Source organism: Coptis chinensis, chromosome 9 (assembly GCF_015680905.1).
Source record: "Coptis chinensis isolate HL-2020 chromosome 9, ASM1568090v1, whole genome shotgun sequence".
Lineage (NCBI taxonomy): Eukaryota > Viridiplantae > Streptophyta > Magnoliopsida > Ranunculales > Ranunculaceae > Coptis > Coptis chinensis.
Genome location: NC_141464.1, coordinates 80,147,206 through 80,167,808, shown reverse-complemented (window position 1 = coordinate 80,167,808; position 20,603 = coordinate 80,147,206). Strand labels below are relative to the sequence as shown.

Here is a 20,603-nt window from a genome sequence, read left to right as displayed (position 1 = left end):
ACCGGCGGTAGGCCATGCAGAGGGTAAGGTCAAGGGCTTGGGAATCTAAATTGGACTGCCCTTGAGGCATGGGCCCAAGTCTCAAGGTATTGCAATTTTGGTTTTGGTTTTGGTTTTTGCATATAGCACTCCATGTAGAAATGGAATCTTGCAACCTTAGATACTCGTTTTGTTGACATAAAAAGTCACGTATAAAATAAAATATTTGCCTGCACTAGGAAATGAGGTTCTACAACTGGTGAATAAAAAATAAGACTTTACCGATCAAAGTCCATAACTTATTATTTTCTTATTTCTTATAAATTATATTTTTATTCACATCCAAGCCAAGTCTAAAATAAAGATTTCCTTGACACCATTGAAAAACGGACATTTTAATAGAAACCAAAACAAATCGACATTTTAATCTCAAACCTTCTCCATCACTTATTCAAAAGCCAATATTTCCATTTCAAATAAAGCTTGAATCACTTTTAAAATTAGAAGAAAGGTAATATTATATTTGTTTGAATCTATTATAGAAATAATTGATATTCAAATAGTTTAACAAATAACCAAAATTTATGTTTCTTCTTTATAATATTTCAATTTAAAATGTAATTTTAGTGAGCTGACTTGATTCATTAGATTGTGGATGTCAAGATTTTTAAATTTTGGACTTATCGGGATTATTACTAGATTGGATTGTTTGGATTTTGAGTTTGTAGATTATCAGACATTTTTGTAATATAAATGAGTTTTAAAATTGATGTAGTAAAAAAATATATATATATATATAGGCGGCCCTAAAGCCTTTGAGGGCAAGTAATATGGGCTGGCCGACCGCCATAAATTTTGAAAGGCTTTTAATCAGGTTGGCTACCGACCGCCCATTGCCCACCCCACTGCATGTAGAAATGGAATCTTGCAACCTTAGATACTCGTTTTGTTGACATAAAAAGTCACGTATAAAATAAAATATTTGCCTGCACTAGGAAATGAGGTTCTACAACTGGTGAGTAAGTGACCGATGATATTCTAGTAAGTGTATGGTGACTTAACCAAACGACATTACATTATCCTTCTATTTCACTATATCCAGCTCAAATAAACTTATGTGTGATATTCAATGCTCTAAATTTATTGTAACTGCCACAAATCACAAGAACAACTCGTTTCAGTTGTGTACTTCGCATCAGGGTTTAAGCCGGACTATATTATATATTGCCCAGAGTGTTGTGGGCCTTTACTGTTAGACTCATCCCGCATACCATTACTTGGAAGCAGACCTATGTCAAGTTTCAAACCCTTAAGCTGCTACTGATATTCTGTAGGATGTATGTTTTCTTCGGTCTTTCTTGTGAACAGTATCTTATACTGATTATCGATCGAAAAAAAAAAAAACAGTATCTTATACCAAAATGTGCTAATTTCTATTCAAAATTTGTTATTCATTCATTTGTATAGTAATGGTATTGTATGTACAACCTAAATCCTAAACGGAAATACAAAAAACAACTAGAATCACATTAAACATCAATGCTTCTTCATAAGCTTTTACATCCCACTCTTAGTAGCTCAACTTTCGTCAGTTATACAAGGTCTCAGATTTCTAACAGTTTGCAGACAACGAACATTTTGAAGCCCCACCACTATGCTTAGTTGCAAGGTTTTCTTCACTAGAGCATTTGGAACTCGTAAAAATGTCAGTGGACTATCAAGGTCTACTATATATCACAAATTCACAATGAGCTCCTGCTCAGAAAAACCATATAGCTTCCACGAAGGCCTTGAAATGAAACAGTGGACCTTGTAACCTTTCTATATCTCTTGGAGTCAGCCAAAATCCCACAATCATCAGCCCATTTCACCTAATACAGAAGTTTGAACTGATGTTAGACAGGGAAATATAACATCAGTAAAACCTTCTCATCGTTTCCATTGCAAACTTTGTAGGAAGCACTGTCTTTTTAAATCAAGTCAGAGTATATGTGTCTAATTGAAGATTAAAGTATATCTTCAATAATCAGTTATGGTATGCACACATCACGGCAAAACATATGCGTGATGTATGTATACACATATACACATGTGACATGCTTAATGTCAAAATCATCCAATCAAACGTGGTCCCCACCAGTGTGTATAATGAGTTTTTAATCTTATAGTTCTTCAGGCTTTTGAGTTAAGCTTCTTATTATTACGGACAAATTACAGAAAATTAGAGAAAGTTGTTGGCTTAGAGGTTGATAAGGGTCTGAAAATACCTTAGCCTTGGCAATCTCAGAGTGCCCCTTCTGATCTGTCCTGTAATATTGCATGATCCAGTAGGTTTCCATTCCATTAGGAGCTTGGCCTGTGTAGAATTCAAGAGTTGATCTGGAGACAATGGTAGAAGAGTTTGTAAAAATTCTACAACATTCCCTTTGGCCTTCCAGTTCCAGACTCAGCAGCTTTAGGGTCTTCCAAATTGGAATAGTGTGAGATTTCATCTGCAAAAACGATTGACATTCACAAATAGAGCAATTTCTTAGATAAGAGGTTCCCAGCTCCCATCAAGCAGTAAAAGAATGATATCAAACTAAACAGCTCTAAGGAAACTTTAAGTGGAAGGTGATCAGTACTTTTGTAGATAGAGTATACAATTAAAGATAAGAGCTCACCCCAGCATGCATTAAAAGAAGGGGATACAGAACAACCAAAAGTGAGACCAGTCACTAGCCCTTCAATGCTACCATTCTGACCGTAAAACGGAGGGGTTATCTGTGCATCAATTGATTTTCCAGTAGCGTTTTAGTATTCAAATTAAGAATCTCTATGAAAATGTAAAGAAATTAACTCAAGACAATAAAGTTTAACTAGCTGAAAATAGGTATACCTTGACCTCCCTAGTAATCTGTTTCACTAGAAAGTGTAGAAAGCCTGTACCACCATACTTAAGCCTCAAACCAGAGCAGTCGTGTAGGAAGAGCTGACTGTAAACATCTTTACCAAAAGAAATGCAGAGGAGACATGACTGTATCAACTCAGAGGCCTCGCTCCGGTGTTCGTGTTTATGATGGTTCAGTGGCTCGAATACCATGTTGCTGGTGTTCAGGATGGTTGCCTTAGAAGGACCAAAGTTGAGACCAGTCCTAATGTCTGCAACGCTGCCATTCTCATAGTAAATTGGAGGGATCATCGGCAGACGAGTTTTCTCCACTGCAATCAGTAATCAACAAGACCAACTAATATTTCAAAAACACATAAACACCATAACAGCAGTAACCAAATGCTACCAAACAACACATAAGGCAAATAATAACACAAATAGTCTTACTAAATAGCACTATCATGCCCAAAGCATTAAAAACAGAGACAAACACAATTCTAGAATTTACTTACAAGTAACGCCAACAAATACAAACGAAGATGAAATTAACTACAAGTAAGAACTGAAAGAACAAATGTACCCCAAGGAAATGAGCATTCGTCACTCATCACGCTAGCTTGATTAGCATGGCAATCAATACCTAAACAAATCATAATATATTAGTACCCTCAAAAGACGACTTCAAATTTTGGGGGCGTATCATACTTTCACCAAGAAACTGAAATTTTCCACAAGAAGAACAGACAAACATTCCCAATCAAATAATCCCCATCTTGAGTTTCAAGAAAAGACAAGAAAACAGTGAAAAAAGCAAAACTGGATAAACAAACAAAAAAACAGTAGGGGCTTGTCTTTACCACAATTTTTAAAAAAAACAGATATGACACATACAAAACTACCATAATCAGTGTAAGAATGAATGAACATACCCCTAGCAACAGAGGATTCGTCACTCGTCGCACCAACGCCAACAACAAATAAAAATCCAAACTCAAGAACACCAAGAAGACAAAAATGAGCTTGTTTATTTCTAGTCCAACGCCAACAAAAATGCATTGACATGTATAAACAAACAAAACAGTCACATAAAGAAAGAGAGCGTGTATTTTTGTTACCTTGAAGACGAGGAATATTGTGTGCGTTTACATGTATTGAAAGTCCCAACCACAATATTATGAGGAACAGAGCAAATCCAACAACCAAAACGACCAGCTTCTGAGCTCTCCCCTCATTACTTCCACTATTTCTTGTCAGCATCCTCTTTTTTTCTTTCTTCTTCATCTTCTTTAAGTCTTGCTGGGAGTACATTTCCTTGTTTAGAGAGAAATATTTCCTGACTTGCATGCGCACGTGGCGGTTCGGCATGTTTGTTTATTACTTTATTACTGATTTACTGAATGAGAAAAACGAGATTATGACCGGCATTTATAAAGAAGTCACTTCTATTTATACCCGGGTGCTGATGTGATGTTGGCACCATAGTTCGAGATTTCGAAATTCTTGGAATTCCGAATTATTGAAAAACTGAAATTCCGACCAGATTTCAAAATTAATACTTTTCGACGCTATATAGTGAATTTGTGTTGGGGTTGTGAATGCAAAGTAGAAAGAAGTAAAAAGATAAGAGTAAAGGAAAACAAGATTGAAAACTTGTATGAAGACAAATAAGAACTTGAGTATTAACTAAAACTTGAAGAACATGAAAATGGAAAATAATGTAAATAACAATTAAACTATTAATTTAAGACATATTAATCTACTCCTAATAACCAAAGATTAATTCTAGGGTAAGCTCTCTATCCTCTCACTTTGGCTTATATACCACACAATTTACATATTACAACTTTGCCTTCATCCTTTAAAAATAAGACACCTTATTAGGGTTTATGTATCTTTTTGAACAAGTCTTGCTAATGATGCCAACTTTTGAGTTGAGGACACAATCTTTAGTCTTATGGGTTAAGGATATAATCTTCCGTCTTTTGGTTTTGAATCCCTAACTGTTGACCATTGACTTTGATTTTGACTTTTCAACACTTTTTCTCATAAGCTGGAATCTTCCCAAGCAACGTCGATAGCACTCCTTTTTACGCTAAAATGCATTTATTAAGAGTATAAGTCCTAAATGGCCGGTATCCTGCAAAAGCTATGAGTTGTTTGTTCATTAAGCGTAAGAAGGGCATATTTGAAACATTGTAAAGGTAATAAAATGCACATTTGGGGACTGATCAACTACCCCAAACAACATTTTGCTTGTCCTCGAGCAAAGATGAGAGAGAAAAAACTAAGATCACAAATGTGTGATTTATTATACTAGTCTCGTTTCGCGGAATGTGATTGCATTGACCATATGCAACAAGGCCTTAAACCACTAGGAATTTCCTACTGAACGAGCTTAAGCCTCCTGAGAGTTTTCCATAGAAGGTACTCACAAACTTCCTCTATCTAGTACAAATGTCTTGTTTACTTGTTTATCCTCAAAAGTCTATACATCTCATTAGCGGGGGAATAAAGAAAAGCTCCTTTGAACTGAACTCAGAATAACATATACACAGTAATTTAATCATCTAAAGATAAACGTGCAAAATATGAGTGGTGAAATGCAAAAAAAGTCTTTTAAAGTGGGTTTTGAATCTTTTTGGAGAGAGCGTCTTTGCTCAAAACTCCAAAAAGGTGGGTTCTAAAAAAAAAAAAAAAGTAGTGAGAATATTAGGGTGTGTTGCAATCACAACTCTAGGGGTGTGTAGCAATTCACTCTCGATAGAAGTTTCATTTTCTCAAGTGCAGAGGGCACTTATATTCCTCACATACACGAATGACGTCCAAAAAAATCGGGGTCGATTGATCACAATATCTACTTACTATCACACCATCCTATTCCTAATTGAGCTAGAAGTCTTTTATTATGAATTACAGGGCTAAGTTAGTGGTTTAGAAATAAAAGGAAGGGAAAACAAACTCTGATAAGTTGAGAAATTGGGTCTTCAGAATATTTGTAACTAGAGAAGAACCTCGTTTTGTCCTTTTACTTCCAAATTTGTGATTCATTCTTTAGCCCTTTGGCTTTGTGACTCAATATGATGTTGATTTTTGGGAGTTCTAACTTTGCTTTTGTTTCTTTTGAAATCGACTCCTTTTGATTTTGAACTTTTGGGAGATTTCAATTTTTTTGAATCTTTTCTTTCTTTTCTTTTCGAAGCTTCTAACTATTCTGTTTTTGTACAAGGCTTTCTCTTATCTTTTTACTATTCATCCAATTCTCAACTTGTCAGCTGGGTACGTTTTTTATTGTGTGTAGTAACGGTTCAGGGATTGATGGAGAAGAATAAAAAGGTTTTTAGAAATTGGTGAAGGCTCAAGGGGGGTAACTAGAGGAAAAACTATCTTTTTGGGTTTTTAACATTTATTTGGCTATATCGATCCAAAAATGGCCTAAATTCTCTCCTAAGATATGGCGTGATGATCAAGCAAGTGGACGTGTGGTCTTTCTATCCGGACATCTTTTGTGTCATCACTCAATAATCATTCAGATGAGGTTTTTGGCTAGATTCTTACAGGATATGAAACTTAATTGTTCTATCCTCGGCTTCGGAAACTTACTGCTATATACAATCAATGATACTGATGCATGCCATTCATGAAAAGATGCATAAACTATTGTATGTGTATTAGTCTGAGTTCGAAGAACGAATCTTTACTCTATTGCTATAATGAGACTTCTAAACCATTTGTTCATCATAGAAAAAGGAAAATAAGACTTTTAGTACTAAACAGAAAAATATTTTTGGTTTTTTCGAAATTTTTTTACAAAAAGAAAGAAATATAGAAATATACTTAATATATATTATTTCGACCAGATATGATCAAAACATCAAGTGTTGATAAAAGAGACGAAGAACGTAGAAAAGTAATTAGAAAAATGATGGTGATCGGGGGAATGATGAGACTGTATCTTGCAGTTGCCTACGTACCCAAATTATCAATGGGATCAAATCTCAAGAACATAGTTCTGAATGAAAAATAGTTTGGTATTTATATAGGTAGAGTAGAGAGTCCTTGTATCTCAAGTAATCTTGTAGCTTGAGTAATTGTGATAGACTATAACTTTCAACTGATAATTATCTCTTTGATAAGAAATGAATCTGGACATAAATCAATGTACATTAGTGGCAAGCCATGTGGCTAAGGTTCAGCCTTAGACACATGAGTTAATGGGCCTGTACATTGATCCATGGTATTGCAAATTGGGCTTTAGCCCTGTCGATTAAACGAATAAAGTGGAGATTCCTCCCAATGGACGTTCGCCATGTAGGTGGGGGTCGAAACACCGCCCCCTCTTTGTCATGCGAACAAAGTTCACATGGCAAAGAAGAGAAGAAAAATCAAGAAAAACTTGGAATAAGAAAATAGTAAGCGGAATGTATAACAAAGTGTCGTGTGAACGTAAACGATAGGAAAATGGACAATCGGAAAAAATTCGTGAATTTATCGGAAACGACATAATGTCAAATTAATGTATACGGGACGTAATGTAGTTAAATGTATTTCTTTCCTACAAATTTAGAAAACAATATCATTACGTCTGCTACGATGGCAATACCCTACTAATTTGTCTGGACTTCTCTTCTTGCCAATTGTTCTAGATAGCAAAAGTACATAACAGCAGTTGAATATAAAAGGAAGCATAACTACTTACGGAATTGATATAATCTTGTTTTTAGCAATGGAAGGAAGGTGAGGAACACCAGCTTTGTTCTTGTCTTTCTCTGATCGAATATCAACCAGGTAGTAATTCTATGTTGAAGTACTAATCGGACTCAAAGTGTTCGGATGAGATAAGAATTGAGAGTAGAGATGAAGTTGGAGTTGGAGAAGAATCCCACCAGTACTTAAGTCGGTTTGGATAATAGAATTAGATAACACATATACCACTAAGTCTCCCACCGTACCATAAACTGTTTTGGATGAGTACTGTGCTTGTCTATTTATACGGTTTTAAAACTGATAGTCACCCACTTTCTCGGTCTCCTCTGCTTTAAGGTACCTTCTTTCCTCATATTCTTCTTTCTTGCCTTGATGTTTATGGTGTCGTGATTCTTTACATGCAAAGATCTGCCACATGCTAGGGGAGACGGATCATGCGTCTGATGGAGGACTTAAAATCAGTTTTGGTTACCAATGCAATGGTAAAAAAGGAGTTTCATGTGAGTTATCTAATGAATATAAGGTCCCATACGGAATCAAGATACCTAACAGGAGCAGCTCTTTCTCTTGCTTGTCTGGGGCTGCCTTAAGTGCCAATGCAACATTGGCAAACACAAATATCTGCAATGGTTTGATTGGCGCAGGAATACTACCTACTTTAGATTCTCCAAAGTCATCAATTTCAACTTTTTTAAGGCGCTTCATTGTATCAAGAGCAGATGACTGTTGTAACTGCTGATATCTTCTCGTATTGATCGTGGTCGTGGATGTTGAATGTTCCTTGAAACATATGTTCAGAGTTGCAGGTTTGGATAACTCCTTAGCAAAGAGATTATCATATTGACATGGTGCTTGGTAGGGGACATTTCAACCTTCAGATGCTTGAGGCTACCACATTTGGTAGGAAGACGAGGTAATAAATCTGGATCCCTGGAGATAATCTCTATAAAGAAACCACATAAGCTTAGGGTGGATACATTACACAGCCCCATCAGAATCTTATTCAGACCTTCATAAAGAAAAAGGTGAAAATCTGTTTCCTCATTGAACTCAAAATTTGCACTAAGCAAAGAGGAAAGGGTTTCTGAGCTAATGTTTGACGGTTTGACTCTGTTGAATTTGATTTCGTTCAGATTTGGTCTTGTGTGGTCCGATGTTATCTCATCATCTTTTCAAAGTGGAATCTCATATCTGAGCTGTAGTCCATCTTCTTCAAGTGATCCATGTGAATGGGATTCCCATAGACCTGCTGGAGAAGATGGTGAGGGCGATACTGATGGCGCCAGCACTCAAAAAACTTGTTTCAATTACACACGATACGGTGCAGCGCCAGGAAGAGAAGGGCATTGTACCTGTGTTGCCTTGATCTGACCCGGTTCACCCTCGTGGAGTTAGTAAATCTGGTTTTTGAGCAATCTGACCCGATTTTATTTATTTATTTTATTTATTATTTTTTTTGCAGGTAGAAACGACCGTACTATACGGGCGAAATATAATCAAGAAGAAGAAGATGCGTTGACGATCGTAGACTTGGTGAGGTGGAAAGAAGGTGATAGATATAACGAATACACAAGGCCACGACATAATCTAGCTCAGGATCGAGCAGCTTCAAATTGGATCGGCTAGGATATTAAGCTTAAATTATTGAGTTTCGATAAAACTTAAATTTGGCCTGTTGAAGAAGACGAAGAAAACGAAGAAAAGTGCGGAGAATATGACAAAGCGGTGTCGGAAACAGATATGTTTGTATTTTTTTTTATCAGTTATCGTAAAATTTTGGTCAAGTCTGAAAAACTGACGAAAAGATTTGTATTTTTCTCGCAGGTTGAAACAGAGGAATTACGAGCAAAAGATATTGACGAAAAATTTCGAGTGGAAAGATCTTAATACCTTAGAAAAAATAAAGAAGCTGAAGAAAGGTTTTGCTCAAGGTGATCACGCCGCAATGCTGTAGAATAAATAAAGAAGTCGGAGAAAATTTTTGCTCAGAAAAATCGACGAAAAGTGTCTCTCAGAAATATCGGCCCAATGCCTTAGAAAAAATAATGAAGTTGACGAAAAGTTTTGTTGAGAAAGAGCGGCGCAATGCCTTAAAAAAAATAATAAATGCGGAAGATAGTTAGCCGAAAGTGCTAAGCGAAGCAAATGCAGATTTCAAAGAAGAAAACGAAGATTTACTCTTTCGGCGTGTAAGATAATTTGTGAGACAATTGATTAGGTAATTGTGTGAATGTAATACCATAGAGCTAAAACTTCTTTTGATGAAAAATAAATAAAAATAAAGTATGTGTTTGCTATTGAATGTTGTTGTTGTGACAGATAGCATACCTGTGGAAAACTGACAATGTTGTTGATTTATGTAGTTGAAATGAAATAGAGCAGAGGCGCCCCATATAGAGAAAACGCCCCAATGCTAACTTAACTTGGCAAAATTAGACTAAGCGAGTGTAAAAGCGTTCAACTAGGATCCATTGAAAATTAAATTGGTGGTAATTTCACGATTTTGTCGTAGTGATAGTAACGACTAAAAGCTTGTAGCCGTACGGCGTTCATCTTGGGGACCGACGAAATTAAACGTGATAATTTCGCCGATTTTGTTGTAGCGATAGTAACGACTAAGCGGCGTAAAAGCGTTCAACTTAGATCGACGAAATTAAACGTGGTAATTTTCACGAGTTTGTAAATAGCGATAGTAACGACTAAGCGCTTAAAGCGCGAAAAACGCGTTCAACTTAGACCCATCTAATTTAAACGTGGTAATTTCGTCAGATTTTATCGTAGCGATAGTAACGACTAAGCGAGCATAAAAGCGTTCATCTTAGGACCCATCGAAATTAAACGCGTGGTAATTTCGTCGAGTTTTGTAAATAGCGATAGTAACGACTAAGCGAAAGTGTAAAAGCGTTCAACTTAGACCGACGAAATTAAGCGTGGTAATTTCGCCGATTTTGTTATAGCGATAATAACGACTACTAGCGGTAAATAACGGCGTTCATCTTAGGACCGATTTAAAATTAAACGTGGTAATTTCGTCAGATTTTGTTGTAGCGATAGTAACGATTAAGCGAGCGTAAAAGCGTTCAACTTAGACTGACGAAATTAAACGTGGTAATTTCGTCAAATTTTGTCGGAGCGATAGTAACGTTGCGATGGAAACAAAATTATAACATTAGAACTCAGGTTTTTCGTTCAACTTGTTAATTTTGTCCGCTCATTTAGTAAAATAATTTGTTGCGATGAGCCAGAAACGAACACTGTCAGGGGCTGTCGGAAATAAACCAACAATGTCAAGGCCCCATTTCGCAAATGACCAAGTTTTATGGATTGGATGACGCTTCGTCGCGGGAAGTTGACCCATATCATATATCATGTGTTTGCCAAGGCACACACTTCTCGGACAAACGCTTAACATCCTTTGGCATGTATGGCCACCAATACCATTGGGTCATTGCTATGTGAGTGAGACTTCGCCCCCGGGAGTGGTGTTCACATAGTCCTGAATGAATTCCTTCAAGGCCTAGTAAATTGTTTGTTCTGCCCAAACAACGAAGGATAGGATTGAGACTTGTGCTGCTGTGATAGAGTTTTTTAGTCATCAGGAATTCTTGAGCATCGTCAGCTGCATGATCATCGTCGGTAGATACCGAGACATTATCAGTGTCAAGCTCGTTGGAATCATCTTACAGCATAAGTGGTTAATCCAGTGTTGTCATAACAGTGACGACTTGATTTTCCACGGATAAGTATGCGATAGAATCAGGATGCCTTACATCATAACGCGGATACTGTACAGTAATGATAGATGTAAAATTTCATGCAATTCGTTGAACGAAGTCTAAATAAACGTCCATTCTATCATTGCGAGCCGCATATTATCATTCAAATTGGCTAACGACTAGCTTAGAATAATTAATCGTAACTTAGTCGCCCCCAGCTGAAGAGTTGTGCGTATACCACAAATGACAGTTTCGGACTCGGCCATTTTATTTGACGCGTCAAATCCCCAATGTAGAGACCTCTCAATTATGTCTTCATTCAACTTCAAGATGACACAAACAAGACCGGAAGCAGACTTATTATGCGAACTATCGGTGTAAATCTAGCAATTAGCTGATATATCCGATAAATATTTCAAGTCATCGCCCCCGGGAGGTAATGACAATTAGAGATCGACGTTTTCCTCATCGAGTAATGCTTTCGACATAGGAATATCATCAATAAGAAAATCAGTCATTAGCGAAACCAAAGTTTGTCTCTGTTTAATTGTATGAGTGTCGGAGACAATATTGTAAACGCTAAGGTAATTTTTCCATTCTGCGACTCGATCCGTAGACGTTGCGAAAAAACTTGCGCAGCGGATATTCGACAAGTATAAACTTCGACTACTCCTATTTTGAAATAAGCTTAAGACGTCTGACAGCATGAAACAAGGCCAGTGTAATATTTTCAATACAAGAATGCCTCGAGACATATGACGGACATTATCCGCAACAGATGACGAAGAATCGTCGAGGAGGCAATAACCGTCTTTGAATAATTTGGCGCATCGGTGGAACGGTAGCCGGGTCGTATGCAATCGGATGTTGAAAAGGAATAGGAGGGAGTAGTTCGATACCACCAGGTTGACCTGGAACCGCACATTCGCGATGATCGTCAGTAAGTGCATCGAGAACTTAGGCTCGTCGAGTATTCCTCATAACTTTTGTAGAACGTGATCGTCGGTTTTGCATAAGAACCGCAGACGGCGCCAATTATGTTTCGACCAGATATGATCAAAACATCAAGTGTTGATAAAAGAGACGAAGAACGTAGAAAAGTAATTAGAAAAATGATGGTGATTGGGGGAATGATAAGACTGTACCTTGCGGTTGCCTACGTACCCAAATTATCAATGGGATCAAGTCTCAAGAACGTAGTTCTGAATGAAAAATAGTTTGGTATTTATATAGGTAGAGTAGAGAGTCCTTGTATCTCAAGTAATCTTGTAGCTTGAGTAATTGTGATAGACTATAACTTTCAACTGATAATTATCTCTTTGATAAGAAACGAATCTGGACATAAATCAACGTACATTAGTGGCAAGCCATGTGGCTAAGGTTCAGCCTTAGCCACATGAGTTAATGAGCTTGTACATTGATCCATGATATTGCAAATTGGGCTTTAGCCCTGTTGATTAAACGAATAAAATGGAGATTCCTACCAATGGACGTTCGCCACGTAGGTGGGAGTCAAAACATATATAATATAAGAATTGCTATATAATATATGCCTAGTTTTTGTAGAATGTTACTATACCACCCCCAAACAAAAATATGTTTTGTCCCCAAAGTATGAAGAAAAGGAAAGAGATTACCATAAAAACATGAGCAAAAACAACAATAACATGTACTATGTTCTTCGTGATGAGAATATACCACCCCCAAACAAGTTTGGAGTGTGGGTTGATAGATATAGAACAAGATGTACATGGGTTAACTAAAAGGTAAAAATGTAATTATTCTAACATGAAATATTTTGGATTTTTTGAATTTATTTGTAAAAACATGCATAGTGCATAAATAAGAAAATTTGGGCATGATGTATTTGTATTTCCTTCTGCTCATATACAACAAATCCTTATACAAATTCCACAAAACACAGGCATACATAATAGATAATACTAATAAAAACTACAAGTGCAGAAAGTAAAGACATGTATTAATACGAAAACAAACTACATCTATGTGGACACTAGGGATTTGCCTAGTCAGAATCCGCCCGGGGTAACTAACTACATCGAGATGAACTCGAACTACTCTCTCCCGGCTCGCATCGAGCTCTCCGAGTATGAGGACTAGGATCCGGAACTATCTCATCTCGCAGCTCCTAAAGAGTCTTGAGAGTGTTGGCTTGAAAGGCGCGCTGCTCTTGCTGAATTGTACTCAATTGCTGATGTAGTTGACGTTGACCCTCATACATGAATCTCAAAGCATCCATGGGTTGCATGAACTAAGACAGAGCTCCTGGAGCAAAGTAGTCTACTGGAGGTGGAGGAGGAGCGGCGTCGTCGTCGAGGTGCTTTCGATCTCGCGGTATACGACCTCACGGGGACGATCGTCTTTTAACGCAGATGAAGGTAGACAGGAGTGAATGTGGCAGACTTCACTACCACAAAGTCACTCGGAACTGCTGGTCCCCAACTAAGCATGAGCTTAGTTACAAGAGTAGGAAGGGGGGCAGTACTCCATCTATTCTGAGTAAGCTGGTCTCACAGGAAAGAACAAATACAGAACCCATTGTTCCGGGTCTGTAAGATCCAAAGAATGTGAAGGATCAACTTACCTATATCCGAAGGTTTCGTAGTCCCCACAAGGTTGTGTGCAATCCAAGTTGCCACTGCCAACTGGTTCTTCCTCAAGGAAGTCTGCCTCGCGCAGGTGGAACCAGTGACGTACTCACCCTCTAACACAGTCGCATGCATCAAATCGAACACTGTGACATAGAACTACTGAATATCGGGGACCTCGTGTTGCACCTGGATATCCAAAACTGACCAATTGACTGTCTAGCTAGTCAACTCATGCGAGCCTCCCCAAACGAAATGGTAACCAAATCTTCGTTATCGCGAGCTATACTGCGATAGAAAGTTTGAACAAGAGAAGGAGAGTAGTGAGTAGAGGGTTCTAGCAAAAGCGACCTCCAACCTCTTCTAAGGATCTGACCCTTGAAGAAAACCCAAAAACCGCTTAATCAAATAGATTTGAAAAATCCATTTCAGGTACAATCTTTCGATTGGTAGCCATGGGTGGATGTTTTGTTAAATTGAAAGTGGATATAAGGTATGGTGAAGGTTTGATAGAAGCTGTAGGGAGATTTTTGAATTTGGGGAAAAAGGAGGAGCGGCGCAGGTTGATGAGGCACGGGCGCAGGTTGAGTTGATTTTTGTGAGTTAGAGTTTTGTGTGAAAGAGAAAGGTGAGTCGGGCGGTCAAGCGGTTGGATTTTAAACCTGCGTTTGACTATCGGTTGTTGGGTTTTTAGGGTTTTGAATTTTGGCCCAAGCCCATATGAAATTAGAAATACCGAAAAGGTCCTGATCGATCATTCTCGTAACGCGTAAAATGCAAATCCCTGCTTCGTTACCGGTCCGATTTGGACAAACGAACTGTCTAAATGATCAACTCGAAAAATCCTATCCAACAGTATATAATATGCTTTGATTCAAGGGTGTATGACACACAAGATGAAAGATGAACGCCTTGGGCGTGTAGATGACATAAGTTGTACACACAAATGAGCTCTGAAAAGAATAGAGCGTGCCAACTTGAAAGCAAAGTGCACGAATAGCGGAATGAATCAAAAAGAGTGTTACAAGAGCAAAGGGAACGGAGGGTGGAAAGAATATACAAATGTGAAATTAAAGACTAATTAATTTTTTTTTGGGTTAAATTTTGAAAAACTGTAAAAAGGGTGGGTCGTTTTTAATCAGATTCCCAAGACTCGAGTCAATCCCAACCAGATGGTTTGATTACTCTGTGAAGCTGGGCTCTGTGTTTTGGTGTAAGACACATGTAGACTGTAAATATTGAACCCTCGCTTATCGGCTGAAGTCTAGGGCAGTCTGGTGTTTGACATCTCAAACACCAGTTCTTTCTGATTGCACGCAATCTGCGCGCATAAGAACTTTTTCCTACACTAGGTGTGATGGTGTGAATTCTCCTTTAGATATCAAGTTGAATATCAATCGAAAGAGAAGTGAAAACTTCATAATCGGATGGTACACATCTCCATTGAGCATTGCTCGGTGGAGAAGAATTGTTTTTAGACATTTTGAAAGGTTTTTAGAAAGGGGAGAGAAAAGAAATTTTGAATTTTTGCAATTTTTGGTAGCTGAAAATTTTGTACAATTTTAAGTCTTTTAATGTCAGATTCTCGAGACAAAGTAGAGAGGTGGGGGCAAAAGATAGAATTAAATAGATGATAGTATCACTTTGGGTTACTCTAGTTGTTTAATTCTTGTTTGGAGACACTTCATTTTTTTTTTTTTTTCAAGCAAAAAATATCTCTAACCATATATAGATTTTGACAAGAAGATAAAATTATACATGAATCCGGTATCATTTTGGTTACTCCGAGGCGTATACTTTTAATTTTTATATCCTCTAGTTTTGAAAACTATGGAGAGATATTTTTAAGATACTCGTACTCAAAAGTTGTGATTCTAAACTCTAATTTTTGAAAAACAAACCATAACAGGTAATCTCAGGCAACTTTCGTGTCGATTCTTGGGCGAATCCAATCCAGGCAGACAGAGCTTCAGTTATACGAGTTGGGGGATTTACTGCACAAGACATGGAATGTCCTGACCCGTGCGAATAGCGCGATGATATAGGCGACCATTAGTAAGCAAAATTGTTCTCAAACCGCCCCTAGATTGTGTTGTTATAGGGGTTAGTCTGTGTAGAATCTATTGCCCGTTTTGTTATTGGAAAATCACATAACTATTGATGTATCGAGAATCTTGCATTAATATATCAGAGAAAACAACATTTATGAAAGGGTGAGAGAAGGATTTTTCTTTTTGGTTTTTTGGGTTTTATGTTTCTAAATTACTTAAAACAATAACAGAAAAAGAGAAAACTACTAAGAATCATCACTATGATGAAAAGTGATCCTCCCAATAGAATGAAAAAAAATGTTTGAAATTAAGCGACTCTAATTGAGAACTTATCGTATGGTTTGGCCTCCTTAGATTGTTCACCTCCTTGTTTTGCAAGAAAGCGAATCTAGTGAAGAGGACTAGCTATATTTCTAGATAATCTAGTCTCTCCTCTCCTACTCTCTAGTTAGCCCTCGTTAAAGCTATTCCAACTAGATTGTAAAACGAAACTCGAAACAACTAGAAATCGCCCACAGAAGGAATTTTTTTTTGAATTACAAGGGCTCCAATTGCCAACCATCCCATGGTTTGGCATGCCTATATAAGATGAAACATGCTAAACAACCACGAAAGACAACTGTAAGACACCTCCACTATGCCTATGTCGGTCTAGAGTAGTAATGAACCTCTACCTATGTCGGTTGTATTCAGGTTTTCCTTTTATGTTGGATTTTCGTGCCTCATTGTTCATCCTTGAGAGTTTTGGATTAATGCACATCCCGCACAGATGTGAGTAACTGATTTATAGCAAAATGATAACAAGGGGTGTACGTTATATGAACATGCATTGAATGATTATCACCACATTATTTTATCTAGATTAAACACTTCTCAAGAGTTACTTAATTCAAATTAAATTTGGAGACTCAATCAAAGATATGCGAAACAAAGAACAATTTTTCACATAAAAGGAGACCCTTTAAGGAGCTTTCACTTTAAGGAGGTAGGAAGCTACATGTATAAAGACTTGGTGCTTGTCAAGAAAAAGCTCCCTAGTTTTCTACATTTTGAACAATGCCAAATTCATTCACAAGTTACAATTCATTCCAATAAAAATGTGAAGGTAAACTAATGAAACAAAATGAATTCAAATGATTCTCTATTTTAATTTACTGTTCCAACAGACTAGTTCACAATCATATTAACAAAAGAATAATAAAATGAAAAATGAACACACCTTATGTCCTTCAATCCCAAAATGAAAAAGCTAAATTCATTCCATCCGACTTGAGAAACTCCATGTTAGCATCTGGATACGACCAAGCCCTACTGGTCGATCTCTGAAATATGTTTATGGACAGGTTAGGACAACAGTGAATAATCTATAAATGATAAAATCTTAGTGCTCAACAGTCAGCACCTTAGCAACCAAAGAGCGAGTGAGTGCGAGGGCGAGAGCGAGTTCGCTAAAACATCTAAACTTAGAAATTCCCTTTATCCAAAGCACCCTAAAAGCGTGTCACGCGTACGAAAATTTAAAAACTTAGATATACATTAAGAAAACATATACAAAAGAAGTAGTTTTCTTTTTTTGCAAAAATTAAACTATGTATATTAAAGTGATTATGCTATTCAAATTAAGTTTTCCCATGAATAAAGCCATTTATTTGGCAAATAGTTTCATATATGGGATATAAGCTTCAGGCTTTTAGCACGATAATTCGACCAAATTTGACAGCTATGTCTTTAGAATCTAGGCCAAAGCATAGTCTAACCTTTACTTACAAAAAATAATAAAAAAATAAAAAATAAATTGATATTGAAATAGTGATCTAACATTTGAAAGCAAAACGATCACATTAAATCTGGTTCTCTGACATTCTCAATGAGTAATCAGATGACTTGTACAACAAAGTCATGCCTGTGGCTGATACTCTGAGAATGGGACAAGTAGAGAACGTATTGACAGTTTTTGAAAGCACGATCTAACATGTTTAAAAGCGTGTTTTCTGTGCGACTTAGTAGTAAAAGTGGGAAAGCGCGCTACCTACACCTGACGCTTTAGGTTGCTAAGGTCAGCACCACCCGCCAAATAAATACCCAGCACTACCCTAGGATTTCAACTAAGAAATAGGTGATATCAAAGAGTATACCTCTGAGGTGGGAGAGCAGGCATCAGATATCTATCTTTGGCCCCTAACAGGGCACGGATCATATGTTGCATGAGCAGGAAGCATCATATAGTTTTCTGTTGCAAAAGACAAAGACATAATGAAATGTAAGACAAACAAAATCACAAGAGAATTAAAATCCCAATTCCCACCTACTTAGAACATTGGAAGGTTAAAAATAGCACCGCCATCCAAGAATGACACTATAATGTGCATCACAATACTCTCATTTGTATTACATACAAAGAAATCATTAATCTTCTAGAATACTAAAGCAAGCATTAGCTAAAACGAATTTAAAATAAATCACAATGGTATACATTGAAGGAAACTACCTTAAAATCAATTGGCAAGTAGAGAAAATCATAAGTACCCTAGTGATTTTCATCGATTGCCGCCAACACCATCTTTGATGTGTATTTGTATCAAAGACAAAAGAGCAAACAGAAAAAGGAATTAAGTTTTTGTCCCACAATTTCATTTCAACCACCTAGTGATCAAATTTCATCATACTTGTTAGGGGTGTTTTTTATCATTAAGAGTAGTATGAGTATCTTCCCTATTAACAATCTTATCCAAGTCAAGTTGAGACTGCTTCTTGCTATCTATTTGGTTCACAATGTTATCAACTCATGGACGAAGTTCAGGCAATGCCTCGATGCTGCTGGATGTCAGTCCAGAATAAGGGCTGCCCCCAAGGAACATAGGGTTCAACCTCTGGAAGGACAACATTCTGAAACTAGGAGAACCATTTTCAGTCAAATTAACATAATTAACATCACTTGACACTGCTCAGCCATTCAATATATAAGCTTCAAAACCAAAGAAGGCAAGCTAAACAAAAGGAAACCTTCAAACTTGAAATTTCATTGATATATAAGAGTTATCTTCAAGCCAGTAAGATAATGAAGTAAACGTACGAAGGTCAAGAAATTCAATAGAAACCTTTCATTGTTTCCAAGTACCTAAGGCATACTTTAAGTGATTATGTATTTTACTTCAACAAAAAGACAAAAGAAAAAGGTTTTGAAAAAAGAGTAAGGCCCTGTTTGGTAGCCTGTATAGCCCATCCTATTCATGGGTTAGGGTGCACTATCCCTGTTATTCTGTTTGGTTCCTATATTTTGGGCCCAAGTCTCAGAGGCCAGTATGCTATTAGTTGGTTGGCCCAACCCCAAAACTACGGATAATGGTATCCATTGGAAAGCAATGGATTCTGATCTACATTAGAGTATACACGTAAAATTAAAAAAAAAAAAAAAACGAAGAAAGAAAAAAAAAAAAAACCGCTGAAACTGAAGAACGGTGTGTCTCTCGATTACTTCTTGCTACTATCTCTCTCTGCTATTGGTAAGGTAATGGAAGTTGTTATCTTACATATTTTATCTTTTATGTTATCCCCTATTGCTACTATCTCTCTCTCTCTGGCTTAGTATAGCTTTCCTCGATGAGATGTTTTCTTAGTATGTCTTTATAAAATCCACTAAATCTTTTTCAAGAAATAAACAAATGGGAGAATCATAGGTTAAAATAAATAATATTGATATTAGATAAATAAAATTGCCTGCTTTTTTTACCAAAACAAAAAATATGTCGTTTCTTTCCATAGTTTGGCCTACTAATTCTTTGTTAATAAGTATGAAACAAGTTACGTTTCAGTATTCGTGGTATATATCCTTGACACTTTTACTGTCTAGTACACTTATCTGCCATTCTCTTGACTGAGCCTTTGTTAAGAAGTTCTATAATCCACTATATATATGGAATGTACTATTGTTCAGCATACTCAAGAGTGCCGAAGCTTCTTGATCTCAAAGTGCACGGTACAAGGCTAGGTGCGCGCTTGAATGAAACAAGATAAAATGCGATAAGCAAAATGAAAATAATTATACACTTAATTGAACCATAAAATGAAAAGATACCAATGCTGCTCTTCAGCAGTTTGAAGTATCAAGACATCAATCTCTATATATGAGCCTGTAATCATGTAGGTGACACTTCACATAATCTTATGGAGATTATGAAATACACATATGGCTATCTAAATATCAGAATTAATTTGTGTAGAAGTTTGTACTATCACATCAGGCGTATCTAAATATTAGGAGTGAAGTAAACAACTTTGACTAACTTTTTCCCTCTCCACTGTAAGTGTTAGAAAAAAACTTTTACACCAATAATTTGGTTCCCATCCATATTTTAGCACTGGTTATCGGTTATCTTCTCTGATATTTGGGATTGAACAATATTCTAAAAAGCCGCGTCCAGTGCCTAGTTGATATACCATACCCTCTCCAGTGCCTAGTTGATATATACACACCCTCATGCACCTTAGATAATTCACAAGTCCACTCCCTGTATCCATTTCAATGATGTCCAAACTATTATTTTTTTTTTATTTATTTGTGTGATATTGTAGAGAATTGAGAACTCGCACTTTATATATATTTTCAGCTAATTTGGGTTATACTCTTTGCGCCACTCGACCACTGAATTATTATGTTTTTAACTTTGAAAGA

At 36.8% G+C, this 20,603-nt stretch overlaps 1 protein-coding gene across 1 annotated transcript; it reads right to left on the bottom strand.

Annotated features, from left to right (window-relative positions):
• Positions 1-1,409: 1,409 nt before the first annotated feature.
• Positions 1,410-17,220, bottom strand: LOC147478510 (uncharacterized). The gene is made up of 6 exons (XM_086584137.1): positions 17,151-17,220; positions 3,967-4,236; positions 2,858-3,180; positions 2,643-2,742; positions 2,247-2,471; positions 1,410-1,850 (listed from the first exon to the last, which is right to left on the bottom strand). Exons 2-5 carry the CDS (start codon positions 4,214-4,216, stop codon positions 2,392-2,394), a joined length of 753 nt encoding a protein of 250 aa, XP_086440263.1. The 5' UTR covers positions 4,217-4,236; positions 17,151-17,220; the 3' UTR covers positions 1,410-1,850; positions 2,247-2,391.
• Between the last annotated feature and the right edge of the window lie 3,383 nt (positions 17,221-20,603).